The sequence below is a fragment of the Diabrotica virgifera genome, chromosome 1, assembly GCF_917563875.1.
Source record: "Diabrotica virgifera virgifera chromosome 1, PGI_DIABVI_V3a".
NCBI classification, from domain to species: domain Eukaryota; kingdom Metazoa; phylum Arthropoda; class Insecta; order Coleoptera; family Chrysomelidae; genus Diabrotica; species Diabrotica virgifera.
In genome coordinates, this window is record NC_065443.1 from 251,411,667 (window position 1) to 251,425,583 (window position 13,917).

General features: G+C 33.3%; 1 protein-coding gene across 1 annotated transcript in view; it reads right to left on the reverse strand.

Annotated features, from left to right (window-relative positions):
• Nucleotides 1-2,760: 2,760 nt before the first annotated feature.
• LOC126879083 (cytochrome P450 9e2-like) overlaps nt 2,761-13,917 on the reverse strand; it is an 86,786-nt gene continuing 75,629 nt past the window's right edge. The window contains exons 6-7 of the mRNA XM_050641999.1: nt 7,311-7,550; nt 2,761-3,203 (exon numbers count right to left, since the gene is read on the reverse strand). Coding sequence (XP_050497956.1) covers nt 2,767-3,203; nt 7,311-7,550 — 677 coding nt within the window. The 3' untranslated portion in view covers nt 2,761-2,766. The remainder of the gene's footprint in view (nt 3,204-7,310; nt 7,551-13,917) is intronic.

Here is a 13,917-nt window from a genome sequence, read left to right on the forward strand (position 1 = left end):
ACGATCACCAACTAGATGGTCTGACCCCGACCAAATAAAGAATTCAGCTGGAAACTCATTCTGCGAAGCTCTCAGAGCGGCTGAAGATAGAGACCAATGGAGAAACATTGTTAAAAATATTGGGGTAAATCACGATCCCTCAGTAATGGGGAAACACAAGATAGAGAGAGAGAAACTTTGATAAACATTTAGTTCCAACCTGTATTTAGTACGGAATTACATTTTGATTTTTTTATTTTATTAGGCTATTATAGCCAACATTCTGTTGTTTTATTCATTCGCTTTTGGTTCATTCATTCTTATGTTGGATAATAAAAAGGTTAGGTACTTTAACAACTAGCCTTGTTTTCGTCAATACAGAGTGTTTTTAAATAAATATGGCAAACTCCAAGGGGCAATTCTGTATGAAAAAATAATGACAGTTTGCGTTTGCTTTATAAACCTGCTAGTGTGCAAATGCTTCATCTCCGAGATAGGGTTATTAAAATATTTCTTACAATCTGACGATTTATTTATTGTCCTAAAACCGGTTAAAATATGCAAATAAAATTTGGTGTGTTTTAGGAGGTAGTTATTGTGCGTTTTTGATATCCAATTATGAATTTAATATTCATCATTGGCGCACATACGGTTACTATGACCCATGTGTGCGCTAATGGTAAACATGAAATTCTGTAAAAACCCACCAAATTTCATTTGCATATATCAACCGGTTTTAGAGTAATAAATAAATCGTTAGTTTGTAAGAAAAATGTCAACACCCACTATCTCGCACATACGTTTATAAAGCAAACTATCATTATTTTTTCATGCAGAATTAGCCCTTAAAGTTTGCCATACTTATTTAAAAACACCCTGTATCGATGAAAAATAAGGCGAGTTGTTAAAGTATTACCTAACTTTTTTACTATCCAACATAAGCGAATGAATCGAAAAACAGAATGTTAAGAACACATGAGGCTATAGTTGGGTTTTAATTTCAGTATTTTATAAATGCAAGAGTATTCCACAGGGTGTGGTGACTTTGAGAAAAATTACTTTTTGATTGGTACACCACACCCGGTATACAATAACAATTTACCTGTCTAGCAACAATATTAATAAACGATAATGTTCAAAAATATGACTATAACATTTAAAAAAATCACTTAAATCGGAAAACAGGTTTAGGAAATATGAGACATAAAAAATGACCAATTTTTAAGGTGGTACGTTAATTTCTTGGAGAAATGTAGATATACATAAATACAATTATAGATAAAGAACAGATTAAACGAACATACATAATATTGAACAATATATACTGTTTCAAATATTCAAAGATAAAGCGATTACAAAAATTGCAATTCGGCATTCTTCAATAAACATTATACAATAACTCACACACAGCCAACGGAATTGACAATGAGAGATACCTTGAAAACAATAAAGCTCTGTTGTTATGGGGCAGAGAATAGATAATAGGTAAATATGATTTATATAGGTATATATAAAGAATCCACTACACCAAAATGTTGATATCCAAACAACATACACTGTTTCAAAGCGTTTTAATAGTGAAATATTTGTAGAATATTTAGTTTAATCTTTGCAAATGGAATTTTGTTTCGATATGCCGCGATGGGGCCCTTGAATGTCGGGGGCCCCGTATAATTGATACGGCTGATACGGCGGTAGCTACGCCCCTGCTTAGAATATTCTTAAAAATATATATTCTTCCCATACAAAGATGTGCGGTAGTACGTTCTAAGTATATAAATAGAAGGTTTATAGCACTTCCTTGGAATTTTCTAAAAAGTACGTTCTTGGTATAAACTAAAAAGATGTGCGGTAGTACGTTCTATGTATATAAATAGAAGGTTTACATCACGTCCTTGGAATGTTTTAAAAAGTATATTCTTGGTATATACTGAAAAGAAGTGCGGTAGTACATTCTAAGTATATACATAGAACGTTTAAGTACTGTAATGTAGTATCTGCTCTGCACATTCGCAATGTGGATGATTCTCAGCATATACTTTTTCTGAAAAGTATGTTCTATGTATCTTCTAAGAACATGAAATTGTTATGTGGGGTGAGCATAGACATGCTGATCGCCAATATCCTGAACGGATAGGCACCGTAAGAAGAAGATGTACCTAATCGTCATTACAACCTAACTGTGGCTAATCCCATATGAACATAACATATAACTCAAATATGCCACAAGTCAACAGTTTTAGAACCCTGTTTCTCTGAAGGCAAGTATCCACTAGATTGGCACTCCGCGCTCTCTGCAACTGCTACAATCGATACGGTATGCGCTCTTCTACATAATAAACTGCCAACGATTGTGCGCCGAGGCGAAGCGCGCACTGTTGCATGGTCTGGGAGCGCCAACGCATCCACCAGGTGGAGCAGTTGCAGGAACACGGTGCGCCAACATAGTGGATACGTGCCTTGAGATCTTGACGTGAATCTTAATTTTTACTGAAGTCAATGTTTTTTTATTTTTAAGTTTCGTCGAATTTTATTACTTGAATCTTCAAGTTTTTTCGCTTTTCAAATGGTAGGTTTTATGTTTCAAAATATTATAATATAGGGTAGAGGTATAATATTGAATAATTCCATGTTTTTTTCTTATTTATTAAGTGTATCTACATACATACTAAGATGAAATTTTCACATTTTTGAGAATAGCTACTATTCGAACAATTAAATTATTTAAAATAAATTTTATTATTAATCTATAATAGTTTGTAAAATAATCTAAACTTCAAGCAGTATTTATTTCTTTATTCTTTTTAAGTTGAACCAGAATCCGCCTTCGGCAGTTAAATTAAATTGTTTCTTTGAGATCTCGACGGGAATCTTGGTTTTTTCGGAAGGAACTAACTCGAAGTGTTGTAAAAACTTGAACAATACAATTTTGGTTTCGAGCAGAGCAAATCTGGCACCGATGCAGTTTCTGGGACCAACTCCAAAGGGGATGAAGGAGTAAGGCTTGATTTTCGATTTGTTCTCTTCGCTAAATCGCTCTGGATCGTACCGTTCTGGTTCTGGAAAATTTTCGGGATCACGGTGGATAGCATAGATAGGAATCCAGAGAGGTGCACCCACGTCTATATGGACAGGCACTTCACCAGGTCTTTCTGCTGGGATAGTGTATGGTTTGGTACAAACTCTATCTGCCATTGTTCCTTGGGGCCATTTTCTACCAGTTTCTAGAAATAAAGAAAAAATAATTAAGTGTGTATTTTCTACCGTATATTTCATTTTGGTTATTTCGTTTAGAAGTTACATCTTTAATGCCCTCCTCTATGGAGTAGAAAGCTAGTGTAACAGAAGCAATAAAATGGTTATGTTGGGTCTTATACATATGAGTGTTAGTAAATAAGTATGAAAAAGTTTAAGGGATTATTTCATTCATAGGAGATTCTGACCAATAGAAAGCTACATAAATCTAAATTAAATCGATAATTTTTGATAATTTCCCGTCGTCAAGTATATTACGTCAGATGCCCTTCGTTGCTACGAAAAAATACATTCAGTGAAATTAATAGCAATTAATGTTTTAAAAATTATAAAAGTGATGACTTTCAACCGTCAAATTAATATTTATAACAACTGTTTGTTTAATTGTACTAACTTGTACTTACATAAATAAATTACAATAAAATTTTGGTTTTGAACAGTTTTATTCATGAAATAATCGCAACAAATTGCACTAGATCTCTAAAATGAATATAGAATTTTAGAGCTCTTGTGCAATTACTACTGATAATTCTACATGAAAAAATAATGGCAGCTTGCTCTATAAACGTATGTCCGCAAATGCTTTGTTTCCGAGATACGGGGTGTTGAAATTTTTATTTCAAATTGCCAATTCTTTTATTGCCCAATTATTTTTTTATTCCACGTTTAATTTATGAAAAAGAACCTTTCTTGTATTTTTTCCTATGGTGCACCGTTTTTATGCGAAAAAATAAAATATCTTCGAGCGTATTTTTCATTTCTTAATATATTATCAAGAACTCTCCAATATAACAATAGCAAAGTAGAACAATAACAGAAAATATTACTAAAAATATTTTAACTAGGTGCAAAGCTGCAACAAATGTTCAAAATTACCTTCTTTAAAGGTGACAGAACAATTTTATATTCACCATTTAGTCCAGAGAAATAAGATTTTTCTCGTGACACATCCCCCTCCAGGCCGAAACCAAATTTTTTGAGTAGTCTGGACATCTATATTATTAACCTATATGTTTCCTGCAGCCGATTTTGATGATATACATAGTTATAAACAAATGAAGATCAAAAAACGCTAAATTTTCGCTTTTTTCGTCTATTACCAAAAAGTTAAGCACTTTAAACAAATTTGAGTGTAAGAAACTCATAAATCGTATAAAAAACTTCAATATGGCGTTCGCTGAATATGTCCATCCTTATTGGTTGCTTAGAAAATTGCAAAATAAATCATAAATTTTGAGTTTTTAAAAATATTCATAACTTATGTAAAAATTAACTTAGAACCTTCTTATTACACGGAATGCTAATACTTCTTGTACTTAAATTATATTTTAAATTTCAAAGCAATTGGTCAAATAGTTTAAAAGTTATTTAGTTTGCTTATCCCAAATTCATTTTTTTTGCAACACTACAAGTCAGAAAATTATGAGACTACAATCATACTTCGGACAGTTTATGAAAGAAGAACATTTATACTATTACCATTATTAAAAATAAATGACAAAAAATAATTTTAAACAGTGTAAAATTATTTTGAAAAAACATGTCGATTTTTTGCTTACTTATAAACAATTAGAATAACTTTTTAACCGTTACCTGTAGAAAAATTATTTTTTCACATTTAGAAAGACTGAATTTTTATACACATTTAGAAAGAAAAACAACTGTCCTAGGACAATTAGGGACAAAGTTAGCCCCCCCCATTTATTTAAGTCACATGTTTTTGCAAAATAATTTTGCAATATTTATAATTATTTTTTGTAATTTTTTTTTAATTAAATTAATACTGTAAATTTCCTTCTTCCATAAACTATCCAAAGTATTACTGTAGCTTCATCATTTTCTGACTTACAGTGTTGCAAAAAAAATAAATTTGGGATAAACAAATTAAATAACTTTTAAACTATTTGACCAATTTCTTCGAAATTTAGGGTATGAATTAAGCACCATAAGTCTCAGCATTCCGTGTAATAAGAAGGTTCTAAGTTAATTTTTACATAAGTTATAAATATTTATAAAAACTCAAAATTTATTATTTATTTTGCAATTTTCTAAGCAACCAATAAGGATAGACATATTAAGCAAACGCCATATTGAAGTTTTTTATACCGTTTATAAGTTTCTTACTCTCAAATTTGTTTAAAATGACTATTTTCTTAGTAATAGACGAAAAAAGCGAAAATTTACCGTTTTTGATCTTCATTTGTTTATAACTATGTAGGTATATCATCAAAATCGGCTGCAGGAAATATATAGGTTATTATTATAGATGTCCATATTACTCAAAAAATTTGGTTTCGGCCTGGAGGGGGTTATGTCACCAACAGGCTATTTTTTTTCCTTATTTCTCTGAACTAATTGGCCCCCGTAAAGGTAATGGTCTGAATTTGTTAAAGAAAAAAAATAGTGCGCCACTGAGAAACGTCAAATAAAAATAATTTTTGAATTCCTCGTTCAATTTACGACAAAAATTCATTCTTGTTTTTTTTTCATATGCGGCGATGTTTTTATACAAAAAAAATAAAACCTCTTAACGCTACAAATTATTCGAGGTAGATTCCATATAATATGCATAGAAATTTATATCAAATAATTTGTAAGCGTTAAGATGTTTTATTTTTTGTATAAAAACGTCACCGCATATGAAAAAAAGACAAAAACGATTTTTTGTTGTAAATTGAACGAGGAAATCAAAAATGATTTTTAATTTGACATATCTCAGTGGAGTACTATTTTTTTCTTTAAAAAATTCGGGCCATTACACGTGCTCGCGCCAATGGTGAAGATAAAATTACTCTGTCGTCTTTAAAGGAGGTAATTTTGAACATTTGTTGTAGCCTTGTACAGAGTTAAAATCTTTTTAAAAATATTTTCTGTTATTGTTCTAGGTTGGCATTATTATATTGGAGGGTTCTTGATAATGTATTACGAAATGAAAAATATGCGCGAAGATGTTTTATTTTTTTGCATAAAAACGGTGCACCATATGAAAAAAAGACAAAAAAGTTCTTTATCATAAATTAAATATGAAATACAAAAATAATTTTTAATTTGAAATATCTCAGTAGCGTACTATTTTTTTCTTTAAAAAAATTGAGACCATTACCCGTAGGCGCGCTAATGATGAATATAAGATTGTTATTTGTTTACCAAAAAATGCGCAATAACTACTTCTTGAAACCCACCAAATTTAATTTTCATAGCTTAAAAGGTCTTAGAGCAAAAAAAAAATTCGCAGTTTGAAAAAAAAATTTTAACACCCCGTATCTTGGAAACGAAGCATTTGCGGACATACGTTTATAGAGCAAACTGCCATTATTTTTTCATTTAAAATTACCCTTCAAGTTTTTCATACTTATTTACTAACACCCTGTATATGTCCTATCAAAGGTCGATATGCAGTGTCATCCAAGTATGTCTAGTTTATGCTAGGTTTGACCAAAGCCTTTGGGCAAACCTGGAAATAAATTCCATTTTCCCAAAACCTAGAACTTCTAGTTTGTAGTCAAACCTAGATGTTCCTAACTTTTGAATCAAAAGTCGGAAGAAAAATTATATGTTTTGGGTTTTGCCTAGACAATCCTAGAAGCGACTGACAGACTCGATCAAACGTCGATCTGTTGTGTACTTGTAACGTGTTTAAAAAGGTCCACTTATGGTTTAAACAACTTCATCAAGCAATATGACCAAAACGTCGAGAGAAGCTCTGACGTGGTGCCATTATTTTGCACAACAATCTTCGGCCGTATGTCATCAAAGTAGTGAAAGAAAATCTACAACGAAAGAAATGGAGGATATTAGATTTATCAGTCTGCGATTGTCACATATTTGAGCCGTTGAATATGGTGTTAAAAGATACTCGTTTTCAGTTGCACGAAGAAATACAAAATACGATAAAAGAATTCTTCAAGTCGCAGGCACAAGAATTCTTTAAAGAGAGTAAGCTTCAGTTTACAAAGCAATGGAATATGCGCCTTAAATATAGTGGTAATTATTTGCAGATATGTTTACCAATAAATTTTTTCTGGGACAAAGATGCGTTTCAATCGAACAAGCCTCGTAAATGATCAAATACTCACCAGAAAGAACCATATCCATGTACTTCATTTTCATTATGGCTTCGTATGTTACATTACCATTACATTCCTCTAACGTTTCTTCAATTTCTTTTCTTAGTCTCGTTTGAATGTCGGGATTGACCATCAATTCGTAGCAGGTAAATGACAATAGCGAAGCAACGGAATCAAATCCAGCGAAGAAGAAAATCAACGCTTGAGCAGCTATGTCTACCACCGTCATGTTTTTGGCCGCCTTCCTGACTAAACACAAAAGAAAATATTATTTCCGTTTTATAACAACTTTTTTCAGAGTTAAACTTTTTGTAATTCTGTTACATGCTTTCCGGAATTCAAAGATATGATAAAGATATTTCTATAAATTAAAAGTAAAGATGACTCAGATTTGATTATAAAACATGGCCTGGTCCACTATGTGCTTATACATATTTCGAATTTAATTTATTCTCATCAGAGTTTCTGTGTGGAAGCACTGAACTGAAATCAAAGCTTTTTATCTTTTCGGTATAATTATTAAAATAATTACAAAAGATGCAACTAGCACCATCTATGAATCGTAACTCAAATGGGGCAGGAACTAAAATTCGAATTATTTATCCTCTGCGCTTTTTAAGTCAAGGAGACTCATTGAGCCCGCTGCTGTTTAAACTCATCATGGATGAAATTATTTCTGTAGCCTAGTTTCAAAGATGGCCAACTCCATTTTTTTGAAAATTCAAAGGTTGACTGTTTCTTGTGTAAAATAACACGAGGAATCCAAATTTAAAGAGTTTTGGTGTCAAAAATGGCCAGAACAATTATTTTAAAACTGCATTTGAATAGTACCCTTGGTTACAAAATCGGCCGGCTCTGAAATATGTTGGTGACAAAAGAGCCATCTCCACAAAGCACCAATCAGATGGCTTCATTCTGTCACGTGACTTCACCGCCTTAGGTGAAACGGCAGATAGCAGTAAATTGAGCTATTCTGGTGTGTTGTGACTGGTGTTGTTTTATTGTATAGTATTTTAAAGTTTTACTAATTTAAAGTTAAAGAGTCGTTTTTTCGACACATATTCGTAACTAGGTTCAACATTAGCTTTAAAAGTCCTTCGACAGATGTGTGTTCAACCTGTCTTCAGTACAAAGAAAAAATTAAAGTTGAAAAAAATGAGGCAATATTGCAAACGCTTAAAGCAGAGTATACTGTTCACACTACTCGTGCTAAAGGGTTTTTTAACCTTTTGAAAAAAGATGAACCTGATGTTGCTATAATGTCGTACGATATGCAAAAAATATGCCTCTGCCAAAACTCCCAGATCAGAGTGTGTACTATTCAAGACAGTTATACTGCTATAATCTGACGACAGGTCCTGATGGGTGTCCAGGCCAAAACAAGAATAGTATTGTATTAACGATGTGCATTGCTTGGCTGCACAGGACTAAAACTTCAATCACAACAGTGGAGCTTGTGTTTCCTGTTACGGGTCACTCATATATTCCTAGTGATAGAATTTTTGGTGGCATAGAACGAAGTGTAAAGAAAGGAGATACAATTGTGCAGCTTGAAGAGTATCATTCAGAGTTTAGTAAGCATGGGACAGTCAAACTTTTAGGAAAAGACTGGACTAACCAAGATTGGAAGTCAGAAGCTAAAAACTGTGTTAAAGACCCAGCAAATCTTCATTTCAAAATTTCACAAGTCAAAAAGTTAATTTTGACCAAGAAACAAAAGTCAGTAACTGTCAGTGGCGAACAAAACTACAGTTTCCCAATTAATTCAAGTTTGAGCGACACCATCAGTAATATTTTTGGTTACAAAAACGACTATCTCCACATGTTGGTTACAAAAATGACCAACTCCATATTTCAACGTTAAATATCCCTTTAACTACAGTAAAAAGCATAAATATTATTATTCCAAGATGCTCTGGAAATAATTATTAATCAACAAAAAAAACTCAACAGTACCAATTGTGTGGAAGTAGTTTAAACAGTTTTTTGCCTATACTGAAAATTTTGCTAAATGGAGTTGGCCATATTTGAAATTAGGCTACAGATTTATAAAGTCAAAAACCTTAGTATCGGGTACATAATGGGTGAAGATATTATCACTAGAGAGTGAAGATGACCTTGAGAGACTTTTATATTAATTTAATATAACTGCAAAAAAGTTCAACATGATAATATCACTAAATAAAACAAAAAGTATGGTAATCTCTAAATATCCAGTAAGGTGCAAGCTGGAAGTGGACGGCAAAATAGCCAGCAAGAGAGAAGTATCAGCTACTTAAGAGTGCTAATGCACAGTTATGGAGACACAGAAGCGGAAGTTGCCCAACAAGTAAACAAAGCCAACAGAATAGCAGGATATCTTAAACACACTATTTGGTGCAACACACATCTACGGACAGAAACAAAGGCCAAGATCTACAGGACAGTAGTTAGGCCAATTATGACTTACACTGCGGACACAAGACCTCAAGACCACAAGCACAAAAAGACTGATGGAAACGTGTGAAATGAAAATAGTCCGAGATATTACAGGAAAATCATTATGAGATAGACAACGTAGCAGGCACCTCAGGCAAAGCTGTAATATCTTCTTCTTCTTCTTTAAGTACCGTGCCCAAATTTTTAGGCGTGGGTAGCTTCCATAACAATTTGCCGATATCGTTCTCGATCTTGTGCGGCATGTAACAATTGATCTGCTGATAAGCCAGTCCATTGACGAAGGTTTCGGAGCCATGAATATTTCTTTCGACCAATTCCTCTTTTTCCGTCGATCTTTCCATTGAGTATTAACTGCAGCATCCTGTATCTGCTACCTCTCATTATATGCCCCAGATATTGAAGTTTTCTCTTTTTTATCATCTTCATTAAGTCACCTTCGCCTTGACCTACTCTGTTTAAGACTTCTCTGTTTGAAATGCGTTGAACCCAAGATATTCTGAGCATTCTACGATACGACCACATCTCAAAGGCATCTAATTTGTTCATCATGTTAACCTTCATGATCCAGGTTTCACATCCATATAGTAATACAGGATACATATAAAATTTTAGGAACTTGATTCTTAGTTGTAAATTCAGGTGAGAGTTGCTCAGAATAGATCTAAGTTTCATAAATGCTCCTCTTGCAATTTCTATACGAGTTTTAATTTCTTTATCCGGATTTAGTGTCTCGTTTATCCAACATCCTAGGTATTTAAAATGGTTAACTTTTGTTATTGATTCATCACTGACAATTAGTTGCATAGGGCCGACGTCTTGTTTACTAACCACAAGTAACTTTGTCTTTGTTGCATTTATGTTAAGTCCGTTATTGGAGCATTCTCTAGTGACTCGATCAATAAGGAATTGAAGATCTTCGATATTTTCAGCCATGATCGCGGTGTCGTCCGCATATCTGATATTGTTAATAGTTTCTCCCCCGATTCGAACTCCACATTGTCCTTCCAAGGCTTCATTAAAAATTATTTCTGAGTATACGTTAAACAAAGTTGGGGATAAGACACAACCCTGTCTGACACCTCTCTGAATGCAAATTTTGTCTGTTTCTTTGCCGTCTACCAGAATAGAAGCTTCTTGATTCCAATATAGATGTTGTAAAAGTCTCAGATCTTTATCATCTATTCCAATCATTTCTAGATATTCAAACAACCTATCATGTTGAACTCTATCAAACGCCTTCTCAAAATCTATAAAGCAGACGTAAATTGGTTTATGTACTTCCCATGATCGTTGAAGTAATGTTAACATTGAGAACAAAGCTTCCCTTGTTCCCAATCCTTCTCTGAAACCGAATTGTTTGTTTCCCATTGTCTCTTCACATTTCTGCTTGATTCTATTAAGAATTATCTTAAGAAGTAGCTTGAGAGAGTGGCTCATGAGACTAATTAGTCTAAAGTCTTTACATGATGATGTATTAGGTTTTTTTGGGAGTGGAATAAATGTAGACTCCAACCATATCTGTGGCATCATTCCAATCTCGTATATATGGTTATAAATGTTTGTGAGACATTATCGTTATCCAGAAGTTTGAGCCAGTCTGATGGTATTTGGTCAGGGCCTGGAGATTTCCCATTTTTGCTCTGTTTGATGGCTTTCTCTACTTCCGCTTTTAAAATACTAGGACCAGTATTCGTATACTTTGTGGTGTTAAGTGGTGGCCTCGTATCCAGGAAGAGCTCTGTTCTATAGTTAGTCCATTCTTCCTTTTTTTCATCCAAGTCGAGAATTATGTTACCTTTGGAGTTTCTCATAAAGTGAGGAGTTCTTTTTCTCTGAGTGTAGGTAATTTCTTTAAGCTTTTTATGTATATTAAACTCGTCATGTTTTCTTTGTAGTTCTTCCGAGAATAGTCCGAGATATTACAGGAAAATCATTATGAGATAGACAACGTAGCAGACACCTCAGACAAAGCTGTAATATAGAGAATATAAATGACTGGATACTGAAAAGAAAAAAAGAATGCTATAGCCATATAAGCAGAATGGGAGAAGGAAGACTGGTAAAGATAGCACGAGATAAATCACCAAACGGCCAAAGGAGTATAGGAAGGCCAAGGAAGAGATGGAGTGACAACCTGGATATCCGATTATCCGATAAGGAGACATCCGAAGATATAACAGGCGCGAGTCTATTAACCCTGGAGTAGTCGCGCTCACTTCTGTAACGTGAATAGTCGCGTGTTAGATTCTATCTCAAAATACGAATTTAAATACGAATTTACAACAAATTTTTATTTTATAGTATTTTTATTTACTTGTTATGTTAGAAATATTATTTCTACCAATTATTAAAGCTAATTGGCTCTCCCCAAAGCCATAAATTCCACAAAAAGAAGAAGAAGAAGAAGAAGAAAAAATCCTACGCATTACTACATCCTTCCTCAAGGCACTTACGAAATTTTTTCAAAATTGCAAAATTTTTCATCAAGTTATCGCGAAAAAGTACCACTTTTGTGGATATAAAAGGAACTAGTTCGCTAAAGATTATTATCACGGTGAACGACAGGTCGTGAATGCAATAGGGAACTTGCATATAAAAATATTTTTGCATAAAATTGTTAATTAATGTTTAAAAATGTTATATTCAAAATATTACACCTTAACAATGAATAGTGTAAGTACAACAACTGATAATAGTTCCGCACGAAAAATTTCCGTTTCAAACAGCTTCAAAAGAGCGAGCTGGGTTCTGACGTCACCAACCACAGTGTTCTCGTTCGCCCGTTCGGTGAGCTATTGCATTGAATGCATTTTGCCATTGCTAGTTGTGCGTGTCGAATAACTGTCATGTTTGCTTGGTGTTTATATTATTGTATTTAGTGTATAATGTACTTTATCAAAATGGAAAACAAATTTGTGCAATATAAAAACTATATAGTACCGGAATGACAAAGCACAACTGTCGGAACATCCAACATATTGTTTTACTCTACCAGTAGAACCAAAAACGTCGATTGAAGTGGTTAAAGGCATGCAGGCGACATAAAAAGGATATTTCACAAAGTAGCAAAGGTCTTTATGTCTGTGAGGATCATTTCGATGTGAGTATTTATCTAATAATTAGGTACCTAATACTAATAAGACATTTTCTATTTCAAGAAAAAATATTAGGTAATGGTCGTTTCATGAAATGTGCCTACTTAAACTTGTTTATTTGTTGCAGTTGGAACAAGACATGGATAACTATATAAATTCAAGATTATGGGTGGTCCCAAAATTATTAAGTCAGATGTTGTCCCGCACTGATTTGATTGTCATCCAGACAGAAAACAAACTTTTTCTGAGCCCATGGGGGAAGTAGCTCTTAAAAGGGTTAAACGTCAGCTTCTTGAAGATGCCGCTTCCAAATCTAACTCTGTTCTAGAGGACAATGATGACAAGAGACAGTTTGATGCTAGTTTCACAAACTTAGTTCAACCAGGACCTGAATTAAACCAAGCTGCTTTACCTCATTAACTGAATAACGCATCGACACAGACTCACATCAAAATCAGAAGGAAAGGTATTCAGTGTAAGTTTCAAAGGAGTGTTACAGTCGGGTTGTCGCTATTGAAAATACATAATAAGTATGCATGAACTTCACCTATAAAAGACTTGCAAACATTATTTTAAGATACAAAAGTGAATCAGGACGATCTGTATTTGAAGATAATAGTGAATATAATGGTAGTGATAGTGATGACTATTGGTAAAATGAAAGTGATTCTTCTTGTGATGGAGATGCGAAAGAAGAGGAAGCAAAACAATTTAAAATGTTGTCTCTGAAGTGTACAGTGATGAAGTTACAATACAGACCTAAGATTGTATACCTTTCAATTAATAGAAATATATTGTAAAACACAAACAACGCATCTATTTTTAACTCTAAAAAGAACAGGATACACATTGATGTTTCTTGGAGATGATTTCGGCATAAGCGAAAGTAATACTTCGAGAATATTTGCAAAATCTGTTACATTAATTAGTAAATATTTAAGATCTTGTATTTTTAATCCCAGGAGCGTCATTTGACAGGGCTAGGGGAGGGGGACATTTGCCCCACCTGGTCCTGAAAATGACTGAAATTTACAAAAAAAATACATCAATTTTCATCATTACATCATATATAATGTATTGTA